The following is a 27,066-nucleotide window of genomic DNA, read 5'->3' on the forward strand; positions in this document are numbered from 1 at the left end:
CTAACAGTCTCCAATGTAAAAAATTACAAATTCAGACAGAAAAAGTGATTTAATGATGTGTGGCTGGGGTAACCAGACGGCTGTTTGCTATCTTTTAGCCCGGCATCTTCTTCGGAAGATAGTCTGATGTGGTGGAACCATTGGTGTCAGACTTTCCCTGGGGCATTTCTTGAACCTGGGAACACTGAGGGCTGAGCCCATACACTTGTAGGGGAAGCAGAGGGATCCCACCCCGGGGGAAAAAAAAACTCTCTGTGTTCTTGAGCATTGTGGCACCTTGCCTGCAGCTAAATACAGCAACGTTTACTTCATTGTGGTGGCTCTGATATTTGACGCCTACCCCGCAATTCTGCCCTCCTTTCTTCTCGCAAAAAACTGTCGGTTCCGAGTCAAATGACACTATCAGAGTTTAGATTAGATGCCCGTCAGCCAACAACTTTTCTCTGATTGGTCTTCTTGGCGTCGTGCCTGTGTTGCATTCATTGAAGATGGGGAATTACAAAACAGTCTGCTTTAGTTTCATAGGGCATAATGTATGGTTCTTTTTCATTCCTTCTGAGGTGGAACTATCTGGGGCTATACAAGAAATGTTCGAGGCTAAAGCCCTGAATGCCCAGGCCAGGCAACACTACTGGACTTTTACTAATCAAATCCATCAATATCAATCAACAATCCATAACCCTCATAGTGTTACTGTCAAAGATGAAGACACGTAGTAAGTATTCACATTTGGGCCCATGACAGCTTGATTTTGGTTCAAAAATGATTTGTTGATTTATTTCTTTTCCAACCATTTCTTGGAACCTTTCCTAACTTTGAGCAAATAGTTTTGGTTGTCTAATCTGTCAGTTTCTTTGCAAAAAGTAATTTAAATGCAGTTCAGTCTAATTAGAGCTGCATTTTTTCATTATCAGTCAACCTAACTAAGTGTTTTGATTAACTATGCAGTCCTTTAGTTAACAGTAATCATAAACGTTTGGACATTAAGGTTTGCTTGAAACCCTTCTCAGTCACATATTCTGGAATAAAAATTTCAAGCTGTGGTGGCGAAACCCAGACTTGCACTAAGGCATGTGATTTGGGTATCAGGTAGTCAATGTGCTGATCTGATACTAGGTCATCTGCAGTTGCTGATATTTTGGAAATGTTCACGTTAGCGTTACTATGAAAAAAAAAAACTGTTGAGAAATTTTGTCAAACTTTCTAAAAGTCCAGAAATGTGTATGAACAGAAAGGAAACACACAATACGTAAGGCTGTAATTTTGAGGAGAGGCAACAGAGTTGTGAATTTCACCAACGTTGAGGGGAAGAAACTGAAACAGCAGAGATACACTCACTAACACTAACAAACTTTAACTCACATAATTTATTCCTAAAATCATTTCGTTATTAAACAAAATGCTGCTGCTCCTCTGGTGTATGCCATTATTGATTTCTCATTGTTGTAAAATTTTATTTTACTAACCTGGGCCTGCATTTTATGGTGTTACTGTTGTTCATTCCAATTTATTCCTTGATACTTTCTTTTTTATGAGTGACAGATTGTATGGCTTTATGCTTCTCTTTGTGTCTTACGAAGGGTTTAACCTAAGCAGCACAACATACATACAACAGCAATCACACATCCATGCACAGTTGGAAACATACAGCTTTGTTGCATTATTCCAGGCACCAGGATCATTATCAGGAGGGAAAAAAAACTGTATTTGTAGATCTCAGATGGCCAGTAAAAAAAAAAAAAATACTGTAAAAGTGCAGTTCATCAGCAGTAGAGGCTGCTGGGTTGTCTTGGAGATGAAAACCGTGGGATCTTTCTATCACAACTAAGAGCAAACTTTGAGCCCACAAGATGTGGATATACCCCACCTGTCGCAGACGGGCGGGTGCAGTGTGAAACATTTAGCGTGATGACAGTAATTGTCCCTGTGAACACAGATTTTTGCTTTTCCCTCCTTTTATCTTTATGCGAACCCAAGTGCAAAGGCTAATCAGCAGGCATTAAAGTGAAAGAAACTATTGAACATCCTCCTGAGCGTTTACTAAACCTGGCTATTATTCACTGCTGCTCCCTCAGGTCCATTTCATGGGCATTTCTTTAAAATTGCGCAAAACAACAACAAAATGTAAACCCATAAATGTATATAACAGTATAAAACCATCCTCCAATAAACACTTTTGTTTTTTATGCTCCAATCCAAATGGAAATATTTATCCAGCGGGTTAATTACATAACTACCCAAATCGACGTCACTGCTAAGTTACTGGCTATTGATTTTCCATCTGTGCACAGTCGACTGGTCGGTGGTTTTTGCCCAACGGAGACAGACAAGAAAGCTATCATTTCATCTTCAGCAACATTAGCACTGAGGAACTTATCAACTGCTGTTCATAGATGGTCTGTCATGTCCAAACATGGACATGGAGAAATTTCCGGGGTGTAATGGTACTTAGCACATTACTTTGCAGGTATCGACCGGAGTAAATCTCTGGGGATGTGGTGGTGCAGCTTTCTCTCAGCCTACAACATGTCTACTGCCCCCTTGATGGATCAGAGGCACCAAACATTCTAATGCAAGGTAAATCTGGATTTCAAAATGTTTAATGAGAATGGTGTGATGCATTATTATTAACTTTGTGCAGACTAACCAAGTTCTCTGCAAAGTCTTTACTTTTCTGCCTTTTTGAATGACACAGAAAATCAAGAGTGCCCGGGAGGCACTGAGGCCTTTCATGTGCTACCCAGCAAAAGTGACTGAAAGAACAGGGCAGAGTTAAAAGAAGTGATTCACAGCTTCCCCTCTAAAATCTCTGCTCTGCATGACATCCAGGAATTCTCTCTCACTTGTGGTTTGTTTTCTCGGCGGTGGTCCTTCCCTCCTCCCTGCTAGCACGAAGGATGGACTAGTTCCAGAGGTTGAAGGTAACTATTTAGATTTTTACTTATTTTTCATATTTCTTTTATTCCACTCATTTTAGAGAATTCAATTTATTTGCAAATGGATTTAGGTTGTGTCCTATTCAAACACAAGATATGTGCATGAAGGATTTTAGAATTCAGGTGTGCGTCACATACACCCTCAAAGTTTTAAGCCATTTCTTTTTGGTCTTTTTAGGACCATATAAGAATTAGGGGGATGAAAAATGTAAATTAAGGAAGATGTAACCATTTGAATAATAATAAAAAACCAACATGTAATTAGTTTCTCCATGAAAAACTTGTGAAATAAAGTTTTTAAATGCAGAGCCAAATCAATGAATCACTTCGTACCATGGCAAACCAGACGTTAAATTAAAGGTACCTGTGATATTGCTAGCTTGGTGGGAGGTCCCCATTTTGTTCGTCTATTATGAACACACACACACACACAGAAATGGGTGACATAAAACTTCAACAAAACTAGTAAATAAACGGATTTGTCGTGTCAAGTTTTCATCATCAAACTCATCAAAGGTTTTTTCTGACGCCTGTGGTTGCCATGGTAGCCATGGATGTCATGGAACCATGGACTGAACCGTGGATGGAGGTGTGGTTTAAAACTAAAGCAAATGCTCAATTTGCAGCAACACAGTCACAAAAACATCAGAGGAGCTGCTGCTGTATTTGTCTATAGCAAAAACAGAAACCAAAGGAATGTCCAACACTAACATGTCCTCAGTACTGAGCCTTGAAGCTGTAAAGGTGCCAAAGTAATTGATAGTGATTGTGAAGTGATTGATCGTTGGTTGTCACCTCTCAACAAACAATGTAATAATGTAATAAGGTATCTTCAGCTCCATCAAGACACTATCCTGGGGAGCTCACACCAGGAAAGCATTCCACTCAGATTATCAAGGAGAACATTGTCTTCAACTGCAACACTCTCTTCTCATGCCAAAAGGGGGGCCTCGAGATAAAACACAGACTCATATATCACCTCACACACCAACCTGGACTGAAAACTATTCAACTACACTCACTTATATTTATAACATATTATATTCAGAACATATATTCTGCTACTTTTTTTTTTTTTTTTTTTTTAGTTTTTTGGGTTCTTTTCGTTACTTTTTTCCATTTTGCTTACCCTAACCCTCTATTTTATCTCTTATCTTCTCACTCCTGTTCATACATCAACAAGTGTTCTATTTGTTTTACTCGAGTTTATTACGGTAACAAGCCAGATCAATTCCAATTAAATCTCACACAAGTGAATCTTTAAGAATTTTGTTTTTCAAGTTCATAAGGTTTTGCATCGTTTGGCCAGCGCCAATACGTTCCTGAGTTTTTGATATTATTATTTGGATGTGAAAGCTTATTCCGACATCAACCTCTGGCCCGGCTATTCATCCGTCCAGGACCGGCTGACCAGACAGGAGAGTGCCTACAGAAGGAAGTCTACTGGCGGACTACATCGATGCTGATCCACCAAGATCAGGCCAGAGTCCGTTACCCCTGACAACGTCCGTCATCCCTGAGAGAAACCACTCGATTTCCTGGCAAACTCAACTCCTTGGGCTCCAGCCAAGAGAGCTCAACAGCGCTGTGTGATTCAAAGTAGGCTGCTCCACCCTCTGCTCTAACTGGGCTGATGTCGAAATAACCTTTAGTTTATGAATGAACCATCTAAAATTTTCCATTCAAAATAACCACACTTATCTTCTTTCTCCATCACCCAACAATAACCTAACCATTAGAAATAGTGCTGTTTAGACTAGTTTTCTGTGTTTATTATCATTCGTTTATTTTTCCTTATTGGTATTTAGCCAATAAACTTATCAGTTTGACCCAGTTGTTGTTTTGTGTTTCATTGAAGTGGAGATCAATGTTATTGAGAAATCACTGCTTTCGTAAGACTGATCACACTAATTAATAAATTCAATAAAATTCTCCTCTTTGAGGACTTGTGCCCCTTTTTATTGAGAGCATATTCAAAATTGTGGTGTTTACGCTACAATCTGATTGGTTACATGCCACAAAAAAAAAAAAAAAAAAAAAAAAAAAAAAAGCCTATCCCCTCTGAAAGCTGCTGTGGTCACAGATCAGTTGCAATCAGTTGCAAGCTTATTAGGAAGTTATGAATTAGCTAGCTAAGCGCATTCAGATCCTCCACAACAATCCTCCTTCATTTTTGATTAAAACTGTGTTAGAGGGGTGCTGATTCAAGGACCTTCTCACTTTACGGGATGGTGCGTGTGTTGATGTTGAGCTATACTCAGTCATACACAGAGGTGTTGTTGTTATTTGGGAGGAGCTGACCCCTTGTATAAATCCAAGAGTAGCTGTAGAAAACTTGGATGAGTGTATCAGGGGCATCAGGACAGAGCCCTGTTAAAGCAGGGACAATGGAGCAGCAGGTAATTGTTCCTAGGGGGCTCGTGGGGCAAGGCTGACCTTCCGACCAGGCAAAACAGACAGCTGCCCTGGGGCACCAGGACTCCAGGGGGCCCTGAAAGCCCCAGGCTGAATTTGTATGAACCAGGCTGTGCTGAACTGACAGATAGTTTGGTTTCCGAATGTGTGTCATTAATGTGCCACTCCGGCTGACTTAATAAAGGCTTTAAGGTTTTTATCCCGAGCTTAGGGGCCTTGTCCTGGCATTTAGTAATATCCTGTCAGGATAAATGCACATATTGGATGCAGCTCATTTTTGTACCTGCTCGCCCTCCCCCGCAGGTTCATTTGGGAATGCTTGGGGGAGCTTAAACAACAGCACATACTAAATAATTAATTTGAATTATGAATAAATAATAAAATACAAAATAATAAAAATAACAATACACTAATCTGCATTATTCTGCAATGAAATGGAGTGCAATGATCAGAATGCTAACCCCTCAGGTCAGCATCGTAGGCCTTCAGATTGTGCACAGGCTACCATACAAGCCGGCATTAACCTCCGGGGCTGAATGATGACAAAAAACATGCCAAAAATCACATTAATAAAGACGCCACTCGTTTCTTTTCCCTACCCAGTGGCGTCTTGGGAAGCAGTTTGTTTGTAATGGTAATGGTCCACACAGTCTCGAGCCTTAGTGCACAAGCACAGTTTGCATGAAAAGAAATCCAGGCTTTATTTCCTCGACTTCGGTTTCACCCAGGTGCAAAGGGTGCCGCAAGCATGGAGCAGCACACAATTATGAATACTTGATGTGAAAATCTGCTTTGTGTGCTCTGTGAATGTCAGAGCCACCTCGGACCCAGCAGCTGGGATTTTTTTTCCCTTTATTGTTCCCATGTTTTCTGGGAGGACTTTTTAAAAAAACAGCCAGTTATTTCTGAGCGATGGAGCATCTCACACCCTGTCTGCATTATTATTTCATGAGCTGACAGGGTCACTGGCGACCTAATCAGCTCAAGATGAAGCAGCTTCAACATTAATCATAACTGACATGATATAACCTGGTGTAATCATGTAACAATGAGCACAAAGCATAATTAATTCAAATAAACTAGCAAGACGGCAAGCGTTAGTAACTCCCTACATTTGAAGAGGCAATGAAGTTGATTGAGCAGCCGTTCCTCCATGCTTTATGTCCCTGTGGTCCATAATTGTCAATTGATTAAAAAAATACTCCAAGTGATGAAGTAATTGCGATATAGTCCAAAAGGAAAACTTGTAGTAGAGGCCAACCAGTTTTTCTTAGCACATTATTTATTTATTTATTTATTTTGTTTTGTTTTTGTTTTCTGACTCCCCATTGATGAAGGGAATGAAAAAGGACTTGACAGCAGTGCATGCTGGTGTCTTGAATCACTGATGAGAAGCAAATAAACAAACAAACAATAACAACATTAACAACACACTGCCAGAGGTTATGTATATGAAAATATAAATAATACTAGTTGAAGGAGAGAAATGTAAACAGAGCAATAAGGTGTCCAGGGTGCAGAAGTACTTTGCTCAAGGCTAACTAACACTGCCTGAGCTACACAACTTTCAAGGCTCAACCATCTGATCTTACAAAAAATGATCTGAAATCACATCAGATGATTATTCATGCAAACTGAGCAATATTCAATAATGCCAACTTTAGGAAGTCAACCTAGTGTTGCTTCTTTTGTTGCGTTGAACTCTGCTCGCACAAAAAAAAAAAAAAAAATGGCTGTCATTAACACAACATGAACCCACACTGAGCAGCGGGATGATGTTAAAGGCTTTACAAAAAGACTTCAAAAAAATCGTAAAATTCTTCGTTGTAACTGATCAGAACTAATGTGGATTTACGCGTGTAATGGTATTTTATCACATTATGCGATTATCAACCCACAGTAAATTTACTGCAATTAAAGTGTAGCCATTTCAATGAGTTGAGACTGTTGCTATTTGAATACAAAGGCTGCATGCTAGGCCTAACAACTTTTTTTTATATTGCAATTGCCTTCAGATTAATGGTTGTATTTTATTGTAGAATCAAACTTCATAACTTCAGCTATATTAGGCATTCAAAAGCCAATAACAGAATCGGCTCCTTTTGATTTGACACTGCCATTTGCCAGGCATCATGAGGAACAGGGCAAGTGGGGACACTGGGGTCATGCCCTCAATATTTTTGGGGGGGAAATTATGGGGTTTAGCTAACCTTGAGGGGAATGTCATTCAAAAGTATACATTCCGGCTTTAAGGTTATTTCTCACTGTGTGACACAAGTATGTAATTTTTGTAATAGGTGAGGACGTTTGTGTGTGTGACCCCCTTGCCACGCAGAGATGTGGAAGATGGAAATGCACGCCTTGTGACTTACGAGTCATCGGGATGAAGGAGGGTCATTATTGACTCGCCCCCGGCTATCGCATGCATCTTCCCTCCCACCTTAATAGACGCCGTGGGTCGGAGAACAGTCTCATCACTTTTTTTCCTGCCCCGCATTTTCAGCACTGCCACGGGCTACCCCGACAGATGTGCTTCCTTCGCACCAAATGCTGCCGTTGCTGTTAACTTGCTGCCTTTCTGGATGCTCTGTCATCCTTGCCTGACACAATCAATGATGATTGCCTGACTGAATGAGACGTTTTCTTTTAAAAACACTGTCTTTTATCGTCAGCTGTCTGGCCATCCTGGAAAATGTCTTGCAGACATTGTGGGATGTTATTTGATTTGACTGCGTTAAGAGAAGCTTCCAGTCCGCATGCCTGCTAAGAGCAATTTAATTTAATGCAACGTAAAGTCTTGTCAGAGATAAGATGAATCCACGCAGAGATAAAGTGAGCTCAAATTGAATCTGCCAGCAGTCGGGGGAGATGCAAAGATATATCTCAATTCACCAGCCGGGCCGTGGTTCACCTCCCGTAGTGAATTTGTGTCAAAATGAAGGAGATATTAATTGATTCACGTGGCTACCTGCTGCCTTGCTGGAACCTTTCATATGAAACCAGCAGTGGAGAAACGGCTGCGTCTTTCTGTTTGCATTTGAACACCTTCCTCCTCTGTAGACTTGCATAGCCATGGGGGCCAGGGCCCGCTCCTCTCAACTCCCACCCCCCAAGAGTCCCTCTGATTCATTGCAGAAGTTAAGATGCTGTTGGAGTTATAACACAGTAGGAATGAGGATGATGATGGTCCTACAGATCTGCCTGCGCTCTTTACCATTGGTCTGCTCACACAGCACAGCATGTCCTGCTTTTTGTGTGGTTATTAATAACTTATGAGTGAGAATTTGAACAATCAGAAGGCATGCACAAAGCTGTTGTGATTGCTCTCTTAGTAGGCGAGTGTGACAATGAAAAACTAAACACTCATATGTGGAGCTGTAGCTAGAGCGATGACTGCAGATAGTCTGGGAGTGAAACAATGCCACCACTTTTAAGATTACAAAGCATCATTACCACCTTCATGCTGTAATTAGATAATCTGTATGTTTCCGTCAATTGCCTGGAATGGGTATAATTTCCCTCTGTGTGTGTGTGTGTGTGTGTGTGTGTGTGTGTTTGTGTGAGGAAAATGTCCTGTGAATAATGAAATCATCAAGATAAGCATCCCCAGATACACAAGAGCACTGCTTGTGTTTTTCATTGCATTCAGTCATCTAGAAAAGTCTCAGTTCCAGCGTTTGAATGCATTCTTTCAGACTGAAACAATGACTTCAACAGTAATTACAGACATTGCTGCTGTGACAATGAGACTCACACTGTTCTCTAAAGCTTTCAGATCAACCTCAAAAAGAAAGGAAGCTGCAGCAGTGGAGGTATATCTGAAAACCGGTGGTTTCATTCCAGAAACATATGAAGTAAGGAAAAAAAAAAAAAAAGAACAACCGCTCCTCATTTCCAGGTTTTTGTTTGTATAATCTGCTCTGAGGAGAGAGCGAGAGGACCTGTGCTTTTATTCTCTGCAGACAATGGCAGTTGTGTTTTCTCATCTAAGGGGCATTATGCAGCTTTTTATCATCATTTTCATGCAATAAAGAGGAGATCTTGGAATGACAAAGAAAGGTTGTAATTGAACTTAGGAGACAACAGCGACAGTCAAACAACAGAGCCAAATGTGGCCTTTGACCTTTATCACATTGTTTGACTTTTTTCTGGAGGTTCGTTTGTTCTACAGTCTCTTCACACATTAGAAAATCATTTGTCTTTTTCCTTGTCTCTCATTTAAAAAGTGCACCGGCAGCAAAGGCAATACAGTGTATTGATAAGAAGCAGAGGCACGTAGGGCACAAAAGGGTCAAACTGTGAAACACTCAAGCTTATCAGCCACTCATAAAACACAATAAGTAGATGTGACATCGTTCGTAAAGCACCCCATGCAGAGTAAGTACGTCAAGTCCTCGATTAATGGATCATCAAGATTCTCTAGTTAAAGAAGTGGCTTAATACTACAGGCAGTGTTTGGAAGTAATGATTAAAAAAGTTCATTAAAGTTGCTAATTAAATGATAAGCGTAAATTCAAACAAGGGTCAGGAGAACGAACCGGTGGGTTTTTACAAGCAGCGATATCTGCTGGCTGCACCGACGGACAAGGCAGGGGCAGGAATGGTGGTGGCAGTGGTGGAGGTGTTAGGAGTCATCAACAACTCCTCCATCAAAAACTCATGAATGCTTAAAAATAGTCGTGCAGAGTGTGGCGTGGGCAACAGATCCTGCTCAGGCTCGGTGAGCAGGGGAGGGTTATGAAACCTCAGACTGGGCCACAGTTTTAATGAAGGGTAACATTCGTAAGATGAGTAAAAAGATGATAACAGCATTATGATGAGTTACATAAACAACATTCTTATTTTAAACTTTTACTCTCCCATCGTCCTGTTAAGAGAAGTAAAAAAAAACAACAACAAAAACCCTCCAGAAAGTGTGTTTGTTAAGCAACAACATCATATTTTATTTCTTTCCTTTTTTATACACTATTTAGAAAATAAAACACATTGAATAAATACAAATTTAGAAAGCGACAGATTTTCTCTGTATTGTCACAGCAACACGTGGTTATTCATACGCAGCTCTCTCGGGACTAGCGGAAGGATTCACGTCACAGAATCCACCCTAAAGCAGACTTGAGCCACAGACTGCAATGAAACACTTAAGACTGGGCATGCAGATGCTGAAGTGGTCCCCATTTACAGACACAGAGAGAATGGACTGGCACATTGATAAGACGTTGAGAACATCTAGAAACATTTGGGTGGGGGAAGGAAAAAAAAAAAAAACATCTATATACACAAAGAATAAATAAAGAGAAAATAGGTCCAAGACGACTTCACTGTACAAATATGTCCATCGCATGTGAGGACTTATTTCTTTTTTCTCCCTCAGTTACCCCTTCAGTCATCAGTTTCCTCCATGATTAAGTTCAAATATAGTACAGTACAACATAGGATGTTCACCAACAGCAGATCGCACCATTTACAGTGTTACAAACAAACACAAAATATCACCCTGTGGTTGGCATCAACTGTAGTTCCTTTTCGGTGTTTGTTCACAGTAAGGCAGGATACAGCATAGCTCTTCAGATCTCATCACCAAGTTGTAAAACAGGTAGTCCGGCTGCCTTGACAGTGGTCATATATAAAACGAACTTCACTCTTGTTAGTGTCTTCTGGTTTGGCAGATGTGAAGTGGCACAAGAGAGTACACGGTGGTTCGGAGCGCAGAGGAAAAGCAAAAAGGGTGTCAGTACTATGTTACAAGTTGTTCAGTGAGTGTTCTTAGTCATTTATGGCAAACAATGTTTCATCCAGGCAAGGTGAAGAAGACAACCAGAGCTGTTTACATGGTCTAGGGAGCCATGAGCAGAAATCCAGGATGCACGATCCAGGTTTTAGACCTACTCCTTGAGGAGGAACAAGAAGTGTGGGATAGGTGCTATCTGACTTCCAGGCAGTCCAGGTATTCCTGGGCCAGGTCATAGCAGAACCGATACTGCTCCTGGAACCAGAAAAAAGGTTTAGTTCGAAAAGCACCAAAGTGGTATTTCAGAAATTTAAAATAGAAGTCCCATATTTGACATATCCCTGTGTTTGAATTGCAGCTGAGAGTGGTGTTTTTGCATTGTTGTAATATCACAAAGTTCTAGTTTTAATGTTCGGTTTCTGAATACAGACTATAGTATAATATAGAGAAGTATAATATATCAAGGACGACATAAGCGTCGAACCATTATACCACATGAGACCTTTAAATAAAACCACATTTGCCCACAGTTGCAGAGGTCTTTGGTATTACTCTCATATCGTCAATGCTAATAAAAACCTGAAGCTGGTTAGTGAAAAGCAGCATCACAGCTTCCCTTGCTCTTTCCAAAGCTATCTAATTAAATGTAATTCCTTGTTTGTAGTTTTTTTTTTTTTTTTTTTTTGTCAATAACTACAAAAAACAAAGTGTAAAAATGTTTATGGCAGGTTACATACACTACTTGCTGACTACGAGCAGTGACTTCATGAAGTCTTTGCTGGTTGCTTAGCATCTTCACATTGATGACAAGACTCCAGGAAACTGTCACACTTTGTCAGGAAAGATTGGACCTACAAAGGCCTTTTAAAACCACGACGTGCCATTCACACATTGTGTAAAAAAAAGGTGCTGATTACGAAACTAACAAAAGAGCTGCTGGTGAATTAAAAGCAGTCCCAGCTGTTTTCCGCTGCTTCCAATATGTATGCTAAACCAAGCTTACCATCTCCTTGTTGTGGTTTTATATTAGAACAGACAGGCCAGAGAGGCACATCAATCTTCAAGCCAATACAACGATTAGGTGAATTTCCCAAAATGCTTAGGCATTCCTTTAAAAATTTACATCTCTGATAGGAACCAGGGAGCCTGGGGCAGAGAGCCACAGGCAGAGTAACGAAGGCAAAATACTGAAAGAGAGAAGTGTTGGCTTCAGACATTTCATGGTAGTTTTGAGCAACAAAAAACAGAGAATATTGGCAGACGTCTCTTTTAGCCCAAGCCTTTGACATACAGGTTTCTAACCATGCCTTCCAAACGCTCATGATTAACATCGACCTGATGCTACTTTGATGTATCATATGCATTCTGGAAAACTAACAGCATGTGTCTGCAACACACAATTAAGCCCATGAGCAGTGGGGGACACGTGCCTGAGTGAGGAGATCACACTGCAGATGAATCATCACATTCACCACCATGTCATCTCTCATATAGCTGCATTGCAGCCTGTGTCTTAAGGTTACTGTTGGTGGAGGGATTGGTAACGCTGTCTTCTCTACAAAGGATTCTCCCCATTTGACTGCTGAATGTCACTGCTAAATAATGGATGCTTTCCAGTCTTCAGGAAGTGACACAAAATTTAAGGTTTCCTATTAAAGTTTGATTCCAACAAAAAATGATGTTCATGTTTATGCACGCCTTATGTAGTAAAATTGATACTGAGTTTCGGCACACCTTTTCTTTTTTCTTTTTTTTTTCTTTTATGGGAAAGTATGTCCAAACTTTTGACTGGTACTATATCTGTTTTAAAATGTGTCTTTTGAAGAATTATTTCTGCAAGACAGGACATTTTTGTGACCACTTGTTTGCTGCTAAGTAGTTTGCTTGCGTGATAGGGTATGAAGGCTCTTGTTCTTAACCGTTCTTACCAAGCTCCAATTGGTCAGGGTTTCACTTCCTGACCTGACAAACAGAGCTTTTAATGAACAAAACACAACTTCAATTTGAATCGCTTGACAAAAGTCAAAGATGCGGGCATTGACTCAGAGGCTGCCTAAACAGGCTAACTTTGATTGAACACATTTAAAATCTCTCTCTCTGCCATTTAACTTCTGTAGTTCATTCTCTTGTGTCTACCATGTGCACATTTCTCATTTGGGTTACAACATTTTAAAATCATGCAGCTTTGCATAAACTTTTTGCAAATTCAAATTGATTTTCTCCTACTCTCCGCTTCCCTTATACCTCACATGCAACACACTGCGAGTGAAATGTAATTTCTATTCAGTTAAAATGCACCTCTAGACTGTTTTACCGTGTAATCTCTCTGTCATGCTCTATTTCTAAATGGATGTAGAATATTGAAATAGTGAAAAAAGAGGTGAAATACATTTGATGTGTTTAATGAAAGTGGCTGATATAAATTCACTGAGTTCCTACAGAGATGCTTTTCACTCATCTAGCACTTTGTGTCGGAGGCAGCAGCATGGCATATATATATAATATGATTCAGTGAGATTTAAAGACTACTCCTTTCACTTGCTCACCATTGTCTCCACCATGTTTGGCTTAGAGTTGCGCAGTGTTTTGGCAGCAAAGAACACGTCCACGATGCTATGATGACGGATCATTTCCAGGATCATGGTGCAGGCACAGAAAGTACCGCTTCGGCCACCGCCATTCCTACAAAAGAAAGCGTGCAACACACACACACACACACACACACATACACACAAGTGCACAGAACAGAAGCATAAAGACATGAGTGACCATAAAGATGTGGCAGAGCGGCTCAGACAGCCTCTCAGAGGGGCAGCTACAGAGTGAAATGTCACAGCTGGACTGAGCACAGATCAAGCATGCTGTCAGAAAAAGGCCAACTGGCAGAATTTCAAGATGAATATCCGAATAAAGTTCTCATTAAAATGCAGGAGCGGAGACTTAATCAGATATGAGGTGTCTAACACACAGCCTGACCTCCAGAGATCAAAGGGCTCTCAACTTTCATTCATTCATTCATCTTCTACCGCTTATCCGTTTCTAGGTTGCCAGAATGCCTGAGCCAATGCCAGCTGACGCTGGGTGAGGGTGGGGTACACCCTGAACTGGTCACCAGTCCATCACAGGGCCAACACACAGATACAGAGACCAACAACCACTCAGACCTACGGACAATTTAGAGTCACCAGTTAACCCAAACATGATATCTTTAGACAGTGGGAGGAAATCGGAGTACCTGGAGGAAACCCACACAGGCACAGGGAGAACATGCAAACTCATCACAGAGGTACAACAGGTTTGGTTCCCCAGGTCGGGAACCAAACCCGTGACCTTCTTAATGTGGGGCAACAGCGCTAACCACTATGTCACCATGGGCTCTCAGCAATGGGGGACAAATCTAGTGGAAGGCGAAGGCATGCACTGTAAATCAAGCAGGTGATGCAATGACACAAAAATGTCATCCTTAATTTTGCAGAGCTACTGAGATTTAACAACTCTGAAAAGTGGGAGAACATTTCTTGAATGTGACCATGGTAAACACCAAGGTGAATAATACAAATGCATGTATGCTTGTATCTTATTAGAGCACACTCTACTTCAGGTCTGAAAATTCAAAGCTGTCTGGGAAGCTTTTCCGCTTGGACAATAAAATTCATGAGCAGCTGCCTAGTAATAGTTATAATTGTGAAATGAAAAGACAGGACAATCATGTGAACGTAGACTGCAGTTGAAATGTAAAAAAGGCTCATGAATGTACGTGTGTGTCGAGTGGACTCACAGACAATGGACGATTGTGCGTCCTTCTCCACACTCCATCTGCCAGTTGTGAACCTGAGCCAAAAGGCTGAGGAAGGCCTTCTTGGAATCGGGCACATCGCGGTACGGGGACCAGCGCAGGAACTGGAAGTGACGCACCACAAGCTGGCCTTCCTGAAGCTACAGAGCGACAGCGGTGGAGAGGGAGGGGAATAAGTGAAAAAAGATATATTTGTTATCAATATATTCCACTGCACATGAATTAAACACATGGCATATGCTTCACACTCCACATGCTCATTAAAACATCTATCAGGTTTCCAGCCAGAAGGGGGTTTCTGTCAACACTTCAAACATGCTCAAGTTCAACGGCAACACTTCTGTTCTTAACTTATAATGGGCTGTTCTAGAGTGGCAGTGTACTGTCACTTGCCACATTAAAATAAGATGTTATCAAAATGACTGTAAATATAAACTATGACACCATCAAAAGTGATGGCTTCAGCAGAAGCAACACTGTGAGCTGTGAAGCTGGGGCTGAAATGAGTCCTACACAGAGAAAACCCCTGATATATTAATAACTCATCTTCATCCTTCTTCCTTTGAAATACAGAGCAAATATATTTTTCTTGTTGAGTGTCATTCTTCTTGATGTATTTTTGTTTTTGTTTTTTTTTATGTTTATGCAAAAAAAAACCTGCATTGATTCAACTGGTGAATGACTGCAAACCAACGTATCTTTTTGCTCAGTTTTGGTCGCCGCCAACTCTTGAGAAAAAATATCTATCTCGTCGGCTGTTGCTCATTTTTGCTGAAACCAGAAGATGTGCTGCAGATGGGAAAAAATATATATATAGATCAACCCAGTTCACATTGAACATAGTGTTTACTGCTTCCTGCCGACTACTTTCCTCTTCGGAAAAGATTGAAAAATACACTGACAAAGAAGGTGTCTGCCTCCATGATGGTGACTAAGTGCGTTTGTCAGCAAAATTGGGCTTCTTGACAAGGACACATCTGTTCAACTAGCTGCTGGAAGCATCTGCAAGAGACTGCTGAGGATCTGCTGAGGTCAAAGGATGGAAGCTGCAAGTGTCACCACACTTTTAAGTGGGAGATGGAGCTCGACTGAATTGCTCAAATACGAGTGCACACGGACACACAATTAACAAACACATAGTGACATAGAAGTAATTGTGATACATTGGAAATGGTCTAAACAAAAAAAAAAAAAGCAAAACATCTCGGACTCTTTATAGTTGTTGAAAACATGGTTCTTTAGAACAGATGCTATGTTTGTTTTAGTATCTAACAACGGGACCACAACAGCTTATTGAGCACAATTAGATAATATGACATTATCATATTGTTCAAATTGTTGCTTTGTTGAAAGTGGGATTATTATGCTGCAAATCACTCTGACCAACGGGACCAGCAAATCCCACCTGGGGCCATGGTCATCATTCAGAATCATATTCGTATCAAGCTTCATTATTTCTCTTCAAAATAAATGAATTGATGCAGCCATACCTCACACAGCAATATGGAGCGGGAATAGTCGTCTGTTGAGTCTGGATTTGAGCAATTGTTTTAGTATATATATGTATTTTATATTAAAGTTGAAAAAATGTCACTGGATAAAAAAATCAAATCACACTTTTAAGTAGCAATTACACCATTTATGTGATGAAGAGATTATACTCTAGTAAAGTAGTAAATTAAGTTTCGGTTTTCTTTGTAAAATTAAGTTTTCATGAAGAAAAGTTAAGACTGTTTGATTACTATGGGATGGGTACCTCAGTACAGTTTTGTGAAAAAAAAAGAGGAGTTACCTGTCACAGTAGTTTAACTACCAACAATTGGTAACGCTCTCTGCAGTCCACAACTCTCATATGGACAAATTATTGCCTCCATTTCCTATTCTGACAGATGCCAGTAAGACAGAGCCATGGTGCCCAGGATGCAAACAGCTTGTTTATGTCCAAACAGATGCATTGGACACAGTGCATTTACACATGCATAACACTGAAAACAAATGTTCGTAGCTGCACAGCGTCTCTCTAATACACAGCACTTTGTCCTCATAGAATGAGCATGTTGACAGGCTCCTTTGTGCTCCAAATAGTCCCAATCAGCCACAGAGCCGCAGCCAACTCCTTCGAATTTAACATTCTTCGCGGTGCAGCAGCCTGTCTGACCATGGATGAAGCATGGATGTGCTGTTAAAGTGTTGCAGACATTTGGAGAAACCTGAACCCTGATGTCCATTAAGGCCTGATTGAGGGACTGCTGCTGGGACATCCTTCCAGGCCTACCCCATCTCTAACTTAACCTCTGAAGCTGCTTGACTGGGTTTTTCATCGCATCTTTTCCTCTTGTGTTTCTAAACCTGTTCTATTTCAATTATGTGTACTCCCGATCACGCTCAAAGCTTGAGAACTGTTTTTTTCACATTTTCCATGATCTATGTCTTACCAAAATTTTAATCGTGGCATTGAGAGAGTACCTGGGACTCCGTAGCCTGATTTTTGTTTTGACGCACAATGCAATGCACCAGGAGTCCAGCTCTGCCCTCAATTTGCCACAGCAAGATGGTCAATTGCTGCTGTTAATGAGAGGTTTCAGCCTTTTGGGTTTGCCTAAAATGTTTAAAACCACGTTTTCACTGCATAATTATAGGCTAATGCGTGTAGATTGATGGGGATATTTTTTCCCACAACCACTGCTAGATAGATAGATACAAATATCACTTTAATGCCGGTTTTTGGGTTGCAACATCAGCATGAATGGAAGCAGAGGACTCCTCCTACCCGGGTGATGTTCTGAACCCGGAAGAGACGGATGATAACGTCGTCATCGGCCGTCCTGGACAAAAGTTCCACTGTCATGGGCCCAAACTGCTGAAGCCCCGGCTCAGGCCAATACTGCAAACATGGCTAAGGAGAGTAGACGAAAGGAGAGGAGAGGAGGTTAGTAGTCCACACTTGCTTGAGGAAGGACAAGCTATTACATCGGCAGCCAGTGATGGTGAAGCCCAGTAACAACACAACTGAGTATTGACAGCACAGACATTTAGCTTAAATAACAATGATTATCTACAAACAGCAACCACAAATAAAAAAATAAAATAAAATAAATAAATAAATAAATAAAAAATAAAAAAATAACCCTAACCTGCTTGTTGCTCAGAACAATTTTTCACATTAACCCTGGCCATTCAGCTTCAATTATTTATGACTTTGAATCATTAGAATTAGCACACTAAATTATCGGGCCAGGGGACCTTGGCCGTCCCAGGAAGTTCGCTAAGAGGTGGCCATTCACAAAAGCCAAGATTGCTTATCGCCACTGCTTCAAAGTTGCAACCCTATGGCTCAAAAAGAAAAAAAAAAAAAAAAGAAAAAAGAAACACACAGTGGAGCAGTGTTGATGTGCCACCGTGTTCAAAAGGACTTCGGGGTTGAGGGGACCCCTGGAGTAGGAAGTGATAATGACATTTCAAAATGACAGAAGGCTATTGAAAGGTGACATTGGGCAGGAAGGAAAATACATATTTATATATGTAGAGGAGATTAGCACCTCCAACTCTAAGTGTATGTGTAAAATTGTGTGTGAAGGGATGAACTGTTAATCCACTGACAGTGAGAGAAAAGGAAGGAGAGGGAGAAAGTGACAGAGGGAGAAAGACATGTTGGCGCTGACAGGCAAGGCGGAAATGTCGAGCAGGAATCCGACATGACATGGTGACAGAGCAGCGATAGGGAGATGGCAGAAACAAACCCACGCATGAGCAAACATGGAGGGAAATGATAAGAAGGTGTTAATGCCATGACACTCTGTGCAAATTAAACGCCACACAGGACTGAAGCCTCTTGGCACGGGACCGGATAAAAGGCCTGATGTGTGATGACCCTTTCTCACTGGACTGTGAAGTGCATTCATGCCTGATTTGAAGAGGCTATAGATTACGTTCTGTTACTACTACTACCACTACCCACATGTTGAGCCAAGTCTCCACCCATCATAATGTCACTATTTTTTTTTTTTTTTTTTTAATTGTCATTTTAAAGCGTTCATTTTGTTTGTTGTTGTCCATCGTCTTCATTTTTTGAAACCAGTAGAAACAATGTTTGGAGAAGAAAGTGGAGCTGAGTAGGAGTGAAGGCTGGTTCCTAGGATCTCCAAAAGTAAATCTGGAGGCAGATTTCTGCTATCAGGCTCCTCTTCTATGGAACCAACTGTCATATAGCATCATTTCTATGAACTTCATAAAGCATATGTTCCTGCCTGCACCTGTTTTGAACATTCCCACCTACTGCTCTCATTCTCCCTCTACTGTCGCCAAGTGTTTGCTCATCGGGGGATCTGTTGGGTCTCTTTAAATCATTTTATAAAGAGTTTGGTCTAGACCTGCTCTATAAGTAAAGTGCCTTGAAGTATCTTTGTTATGATTTGGCGCTATATAAATAAACCCCATTTGACTGGATTTGATTTAAAGGCTGGATCTGGCCTGCTTTGGGACCATCATTTAAAAAATAAACTTGAAACGAAATTTGTTGACCATAAACTCATCAGGAAAATGTTTACAAAGCTAATAAGTCAAAGGAGAAGTATGGCCATTTCCACACAGACTTCAATACAATCTGACTTCTTTTTACTTTATCAGTGGAGTCGCCCTCTGATACACATTAGATAGAATGCATGTTTATGTCTCTTCAGCATCGGTGTCAGGTCCACTGTAGTGGTCATGTGAGGACTACACTGCTTTGGAAACATGGAGTTACAATGATTCATCATCAACAAAGGTGTTCTTGAGATTACTGCATTAGAGCATTGCATTGCTGTAAACTCCCAGTAAAAAGTGTAGCTCATGGCTTTCATGGCCATCACTGGATAATCCGGAAAAAATTGAATTGGAGCTGCTGTTATTTGTTTTTTTACTGCAAGCTCTACTTTTCGTAACTGCAGGTCAACAGACAAAACCTTGTTCAAACAAAGCTGTCAATTTATCAGGTTCAAGAAGACCTTTATGAGAGAGGAGGTGGTCTTTGCAGAAGGGTTTGCCTGCTAATTGGCCAGAATAAGGAGAGAGTCCTAAAGCTTTCTGATTTACACAACTTTCTTGATATAGTTCTGCTTTGGTCTCAAACTTACAATTTTACCATTTGCCATCCGCTGTAGTGGTCAGCAATGGAAGAAATGGCCCCATGTTTTTTTTTTCCTTTAGGTTATAAGACCTGTGCATTTCTCAGGTGAGACAACCAGGCAGTGGCTGAAATCACCTTTCACCAGTTTGTGTGTGATCCCACACACAGGAAACTCCTCAAAATGATACATTGCCATTGCTTCATTTCATTTCTTATCAAGGAAGACAATCTTCTTGGATATTTAGGGTTAAAATACACCAGTTCTGTACCTGTTGCTGGACCTCATAAAATTTTTTGAGAACCCTACTGGGGTCATGTGGATACTTGGGTCCTAGAACACCCGATAAGAGCAGAAAATTCAGAGAATCCATCCTCTGCTGTTATTATATGGAAGTATCTGTATTTTATTAGAGGCAATGTAAATGCACTAAAACACAGCTGTGATAAAAATGTTTCCACTGAGAATGTTAATGTTCCCTATGGCAAAATTACAAATGGAAAGATGATGTGTTAGAAGTTAGAGCTCAACCTAATAAGATTAACTCTAAAATGCCTTCTATTTCCAGGGCAAGTCTAGATGATTTAATTTCAAGCTGGTTTATTACTGCGGTTGGGCATCAAATATGTTGTGTTATGTGGCCAATATTTTCTGCTGAACCAATCACATGTTTCAGTGGCCTTTAAATGTCTGTAAGTTATAGCATGCACTGTGTTATGTGATCTGAAACTGCATTTAGTTTTAAAGCCTTCCCCTCATAGGAGGACATCTACATTTACATTTATCTATTGCTGTATGTACTGGTATGTCAAAAATTTGTTGCATTTTTCTACTGCCATCCATTAATGTATTTTCTGTTCAAAAGTGACACTATAATGTAAGTAACTGCAACCGCAAATGATTAGATTGTCATCCTAACAATGCAGGCTATTAGTACTATTTATGAATTATATCGCAAATAGCTATCTCAAGCTTCAGCTCCAAAAGTCAATGAGCAGATTACGAATATGATCAATTAGCTGATTATTCCCATACCTATACTGGTAGTTCTAAGTGCTATAAGTAATGCATATAATCATTTAACAGTATGCTCTCAGGGAAAGTCTGGGTTAAAAGGACTTGAAGGATTTAACTCCCACTATGTCAGCTGCACATTAGCTGCTGGACACAGGCAGCACCTATAACTGTGGTTTAAGATCAGGTGTCCATCAAGTGGCCACAGTGTCTCCAGGGGAGACCAGGGACGGAGCTGAGTCACTCAAAACTCTAACTACAGGCTACAGTCTTTTTCTTGATTGTGACCGAAAAAGAGACACACGGGAAAGGCAGAGAAAGAGAGAGACAAGGCCAGAAGCTGGACTAAAACCCAGTACCAAAAGACTTTATGGTGTACACCCTGCAGATGAACCTCCGTGACACCTTCCAACTGTAACGGCTGGTAGAAGGCCATTCATCAACCAGTGATGATGACAACAGCAGCCCTTCCTCAGGTTGATCCTAAGGCTTACAAAGGTATTCGTGAATCCGTATTTGCACTAAAAAGCTGACTGATGCCCTTTTAAAAGTACAGTTTTTACACAGAATCCCCCCCCCACACACACACACACACACAAATGGTACCCAATCCCATTTGTTGCCCCTCCCTCTCCTCTTACCCAGGCAGAGTTTGACTGGTTGAGCTGGTTTAGCATCACAACTGAAGTGCAACCATAGTCATAGACCAGCCTCCAAAAGTCAGTTGTGGTGCCAGGTAGTGGGTGAGGCGTCACCACAAAGGCAGCGGGCCTGAGGAAGCTGTCTGCGAGTGCAGCGTTGATGTAGTTGTTGCTTTCGCCCTCAGTGGTGATGAGGAAGGCCAGGGAGCGGTCCGGCGGCAGGACGTCCATGCTGCGGTTTTTCTCGCGGTTCCTGGGCATCAGAGAAACGCTGCACTCCTCCACATCCAGGTGAGGGGTCACTGAGTTCAGAGTCTGTGGGAAGAGATGGATGAGTCGGAAGGGAGGTGCAAGAAAATGAAGACAAAAATGTGTGATAGTGAGAAAGATGGCAAGTATCTCTCAGAATGTTTTTAATTGCAGAGATAAAATGAAAGACTGTGAATAAACATATGATAAGCAAAGACGGAGGCAGTGGAACAGAAATTTGATCAAAGCGAGAATGGACAGAGCCAATGAAAACATTCTCCACTCAAACAGCATGACTGTCAATACTTGACAAGCACAGCTATCTCTAATCATCTTTGTGAAACTTTAAACATATTTATTATCAGTCAAAGCACCCACAAGGCTTAATGGATAAGAACACATTTACTGCAATAATGAATAAGCATATTATGAAGCAAAGGAAATTGAAATGAACTTATTATCTAACTAAATTCTCATTGTGAATGACTCCCCACTGGATTAAACAAAATGAATAGAACAGTACAGCTCATGATGGGAATAAAAGCTGCTCTCTGATTGGCCAACAAAGTAACTGTGCAGCATCTGGAGTGAGAGGTAAGTTTCTAATTATTCTGACCAAAGGTCACCAACTAATTGCACATCATTAAAACTGCTACAAACTGGACATGCAGAAAAGACATCTGAAGTGCACAATCTGAGTTATAACCTTCATCTTTTATTCTTAGCACAGTGCTTTCTATTTTTAATGTATGATGATTGGATGACCATCTACAGCCTTGGTGCCTTATTACCAAGCGGAGGATTTCTCTCATGAAAGACCTGCAGTTCAGAATGAATGTAAAACCCCTCATGCAGAGGAGACCCACTGAATCATAGTTAAGTCAGAGCAAACAATCAGCTGATGACATTCATGTAAGGGTAAAAGGTCAAGTAATTGCGAAGTCAGTGCAAAAAAAAAAAAAAAACACAGAAGAATATGCTTTTATTATTTGTTCTTTTTGTTAATTTGACTCGGAATGATCCAGCAAAATGGCTCTTTGTGAGCTACAGCCTTGTAAAACTGAATTGAAGGTTAATACACGGTTTAAAGGAAAGAAGCAATAAGATTGCGAGCTGTTAATATTTATGAAGACTTGTCATATCACCTGCATTTAAGTTGGAGTTATAGTTGGAATTAAACCTAAACCCACTCAGTTTACAGTGCAGCTGCTGCCTCTTCAAGCTAGAGCGGCCAAATAGGAAGTGAGATTTACTTGAAGTTTGACGTCATGATTTCAGCAGCAACAGTACAACAGAAAAGGCAAATTATGACAATAGTGAATGCTTTGCAAGAAAAAAAATCTAAAAATATATGTATTTGTATGTATTTTCTTTCATAAAAATTTAAAACCTTAAACAGAAAAAAACAAAACAAAACAATGAGACCATTTGGTAACAACCATTTGAGGAATACCAAAGCCTAACAGTCTAATAAATGCTGCACTTTTAGTCACGATAAATTGGTGCTTATCCTGGAATAAACTCATTACACTGTACTCAAAGCATAATGCCTGGTTTAGCTACTTGGCTTTATCCAAAAGCCAATAATGACACAATAAATAAAGAGTTTAATTGTGCCTTTTGTACATTAAGTGGGAGATGGGGTGGCTGCCATTTCATTTAAAAAATATATTTATTTCAAACAGAGGGCAGCGTCAAAAACCTTTGTGTTGATTTTAGCTTAAGGGAATAGGTTTGATCAATCCACAGCTCAAATATTACTTTGTTTCATGTGGAAGTGTCTGTGAGGAGATTTTTTTGGGGGGTTTCAACTATATATATAGGGGATACAGATATCATGGCAGGGGAGGGTTGTCTGCTTTGTTGTGACATAACAAGGTCTCTGAAGTCCTGAGAGCTGCTTTTAAGGCTCAGTTTCTGAATGCCGTCTTTGAAAATTTCTCCAAAACATATTTTTTTTTTGTAATTTTAGTAATTGTCTTTTGGCTAAAATGTAAATTTTTTGTCATAATTCAATCATATACATTGTTTAAGTTGACTAAATATTATAGTCATCGGTTTCATCATAGTTTCCGTCCCGGTTTTTTATTTGGTTGCTGTCTCGTTTTTGACAGTAAAAAAAAAGGTCTTTGACAAACTTACTTGAAAGAAATGAACTGTGCTGATATAAAACCTAGACCTAATTTAAAATCAAAGGGGATATTGGGATCTACCTGTAAAATATATGGGACCTTTAAAGTTCAAATCATGTGCATGTGTGTGTTACCTGAAACTCCTCTCTGAGCTGTGATGTGTTGCTCTGAGAGTCAACCTTCAGCATCTCCTTATAGATGAGCGCAAACTCATTAACAGGGATAGCGGTTTCTCCACACAAACAGGCCTCCAGGATAGCATCGTGGATGAACACATACTGCTCCTAAGAGACATATAAAAAGGAAACAAAAAACAGTCACACACAAAAAAACTTCACTGCACGTACACGACTCCTAAATATTAACTGTCCTCCTGTGAAGAACAATGCTTGCCCAGTCTTTTGCACTATTCCCAAGCAGAAAATTGTCTGTAAATGGGGTAAAAAGTGCAGAAAGAATACATCAAAAGAACAAAACACTGCCCACACACATTATCTGAATAACTTCATAAGCTGTGCAATTAACACGGAAATTTGTTTTGACATCCAACAAAACAAAGGATTAAAGAGTCTGGGGTACATTGAAAATTCGAGGCATAAAAATGTCCCTCTTCCAACTTGTTTATCATTTTTAATGTGTTTTGTAATCACAGAAATGTGTATTTAAGCTGGTAGCTGAGCTTCAGCAGGAAGATGAAAAGAGAGATAAATACCATTGTTTTGGTATTTACTCTACCGTCCCCTCTTTCAGACGTGTTAATAAGACAACATTTTTCAGCTTTAGTTGTGTTTACGACAGTAATTAATGTCTTTTTCTGGCTTGCTTGTTTGGGATGATTGGCTGCTCATAGTCAGTGCTTCACGTGTGGGTTTAGCTTGATACAGTACTGTACTCCTATAGGAACAAAATTTATTTGAAACTGAATGATAATTAAGCTTCATAATTTAATGTAGAACTATTTGGTTTGAACTGTCTTAGATTTTAAACTGGGAGAAACCATATTTGGAATAGAAGATGGAGCTGGCCTGCTCAGTCCTGATTGGGTGGTACAGTCTGTCAGCCACAGTAGCCACTGCTTTAGTCTTCAGATAAGTTTAAGATTTTCCAGCACTGATTTCCCATTTTAGGCCGAGAGTCTACATCCACTTCCAAACACAGTCTGTGGTGTAGAGTTTTAGGGTTTTTGGATCATAAAAAACGAACTGGTTCCCATTGTAGAGTGATTGAGGGGCATTGTTTGTCGTCCAAAGTTACTTGGTACATTATGTTACTTTTTTTTTTTTTTACTGTTGTGCATTAACTTCAGTCTATTTTCGTGACTTAATATACAGCAGTGGAACCTTTTTTCCATCTCATGGCCCACTGGAAATTCTCAAAAATGTTGGTGACCCACATTTGACTCCATAACAATAGGGAACACTTTTCATTTTAATGACAGCAATCAAACGTTCAGCATGAAATGAAAGATGGTTTTCGCCCATGAATGTCCCCTTTTAGCACGCAAAATGTGCTTCAGCAGCAAAACAGTCCAATCAGGAAAAAAATTACGCGCAATAAATCTGAAGAGATTAATACCTCTTAAAATGAAAATAAATAAAAATAAATAAATAATAAAATAATAAAACTGATCAAAGGTCTACAAAATAAGGACACACTCATTAAAATTTCATATTAACAATGAACCAGAAGTTAGGTGGGACGAAAAGGGTGTCACGTTTCCCCCAAAAGTTGATTTTTAAGAGGTCATTTTCAAACAGAGGACTTGCCTCATGGGGTAATGAAAACAAACGTTAATGGGAATAGACTCATCATACTAGAGGGATTTTGCTTAAATATTCTTTCTTGAAATATTGGAATGTATGCCGCATATAACTACTCTGAGCCAGTCTACTACTTTTAATCTTAAAAAGAATGATTTATCTAACTAATGCTCACACCAGCGGTGCTTAGTTATTCTTATAAGAAAAGTGTAATAATACCATCATGTATAGTACTTGACAAATGTAACTGAAAACAAACAAACAAACAAACAAACAAAAAAAAAAAACCTCCCACTCACTTCAGTCTGGATCATATTGATGCGTCTTGAGCAGAGGGTCTTGACGCAGTTGTAAATGTCCACCACTCCTTCACACTCAGCCATATCCAGCATGACATCCAGCACAATATAGCAGCCGGTCCTGCCTGCCCCCATGCTGGTGAAATCAAGACAGGAGAAGGATTGACAAGCCTGAATACGTCACTGAAATGAAAAAGTCTCAGCAGGGAGCTGCTAGTTCTGATCAAGATACTCTGACCAAAGTCAGGTATAATAAGGAGCTTTGTTATTGATATAAGTAAAGGGGATAGAGTGACCACTGTACTGAACTGGCATAACAGTCAGTTGGGCTGAGATTTAAAAATTAAAAACCCTTTTATTTTGAGAGGTCTGAGCCTTCTAAAAATGCCCCATATACTATGCCTTGCATGTGTGTAACACTGCCAAGGTGTGGGTGTCTGTAAACGCATTAGTACACATGGGCCAGTTACTTTAAAACTCATTTGAGTTCCTGCACTGAGATGGTTTAGACCTCAAGATCTCATCAGTCCTTATGGCCTTTCAACAGAAAAATTAAACTCTCCCTGCACTGCATGGCTATTAAACAAGCACATAATTCATGATAAGATTGACCAGGATCGGTGCTTAGTCAGAATTGAGAGCCAAAGTCAGATGGCTGGTGCTGCTGGAAGACAGATTTAGAATAAAGGCACAAAGACATAAATCTCAGCATCTGGGCGGTTGTTGAAAACTGTGATATTTACTCCCGCTCACATTTGATTGATTTAAAAGGCTGGCATTTCTAATGTCTACATGCTGCACAGTATTAATTTATGAGTTATTGGATGACTCAGTGGCATATCGTACGAATTGCAATGAGGTGATGAAACTCATTTAGGCTGTTGTGAAAGTTGCAAATAAAACTCTGGCATACACAACACCAAAACCATCTAGTTGTGGGGCCAAGTAACCTGCTTGGTTTGGCTAAAATAAAGCCTGGTGAGCAAAG

General features: G+C 40.2%; 1 protein-coding gene across 4 annotated transcripts in view; it reads right to left on the reverse strand.

Annotated features, from left to right (window-relative positions):
• Window positions 1-11,274: 11,274 nt before the first annotated feature.
• ptprua (protein tyrosine phosphatase receptor type Ua) overlaps window positions 11,275-27,066 on the reverse strand; it is a 199,168-nt gene continuing 183,376 nt past the window's right edge. For 3 of the 4 annotated variants that reach the window (XM_029513624.1, XM_029513626.1, XM_029513625.1), the window contains 7 exons: window positions 26,079-26,214; window positions 24,154-24,303; window positions 21,639-21,953; window positions 17,649-17,774; window positions 14,861-15,018; window positions 13,629-13,764; window positions 11,275-11,337 (listed from right to left, as the gene is read on the reverse strand). In XM_029513624.1, the coding sequence (XP_029369484.1) occupies window positions 11,275-11,337; window positions 13,629-13,764; window positions 14,861-15,018; window positions 17,649-17,774; window positions 21,639-21,953; window positions 24,154-24,303; window positions 26,079-26,214 (1,084 nt within the window). The remainder of the gene's footprint in view (window positions 11,338-13,628; window positions 13,765-14,860; window positions 15,019-17,648; window positions 17,775-21,638; window positions 21,954-24,153; window positions 24,304-26,078; window positions 26,215-27,066) is intronic. The other variant, XM_029513627.1, reaches the window with a different exon arrangement.

The sequence above is a fragment of the Echeneis naucrates genome, chromosome 11 (assembly GCF_900963305.1).
Source record: "Echeneis naucrates chromosome 11, fEcheNa1.1, whole genome shotgun sequence".
In the NCBI taxonomy this organism is placed as follows: Eukaryota; Metazoa; Chordata; class Actinopteri; order Carangiformes; family Echeneidae; genus Echeneis; species Echeneis naucrates.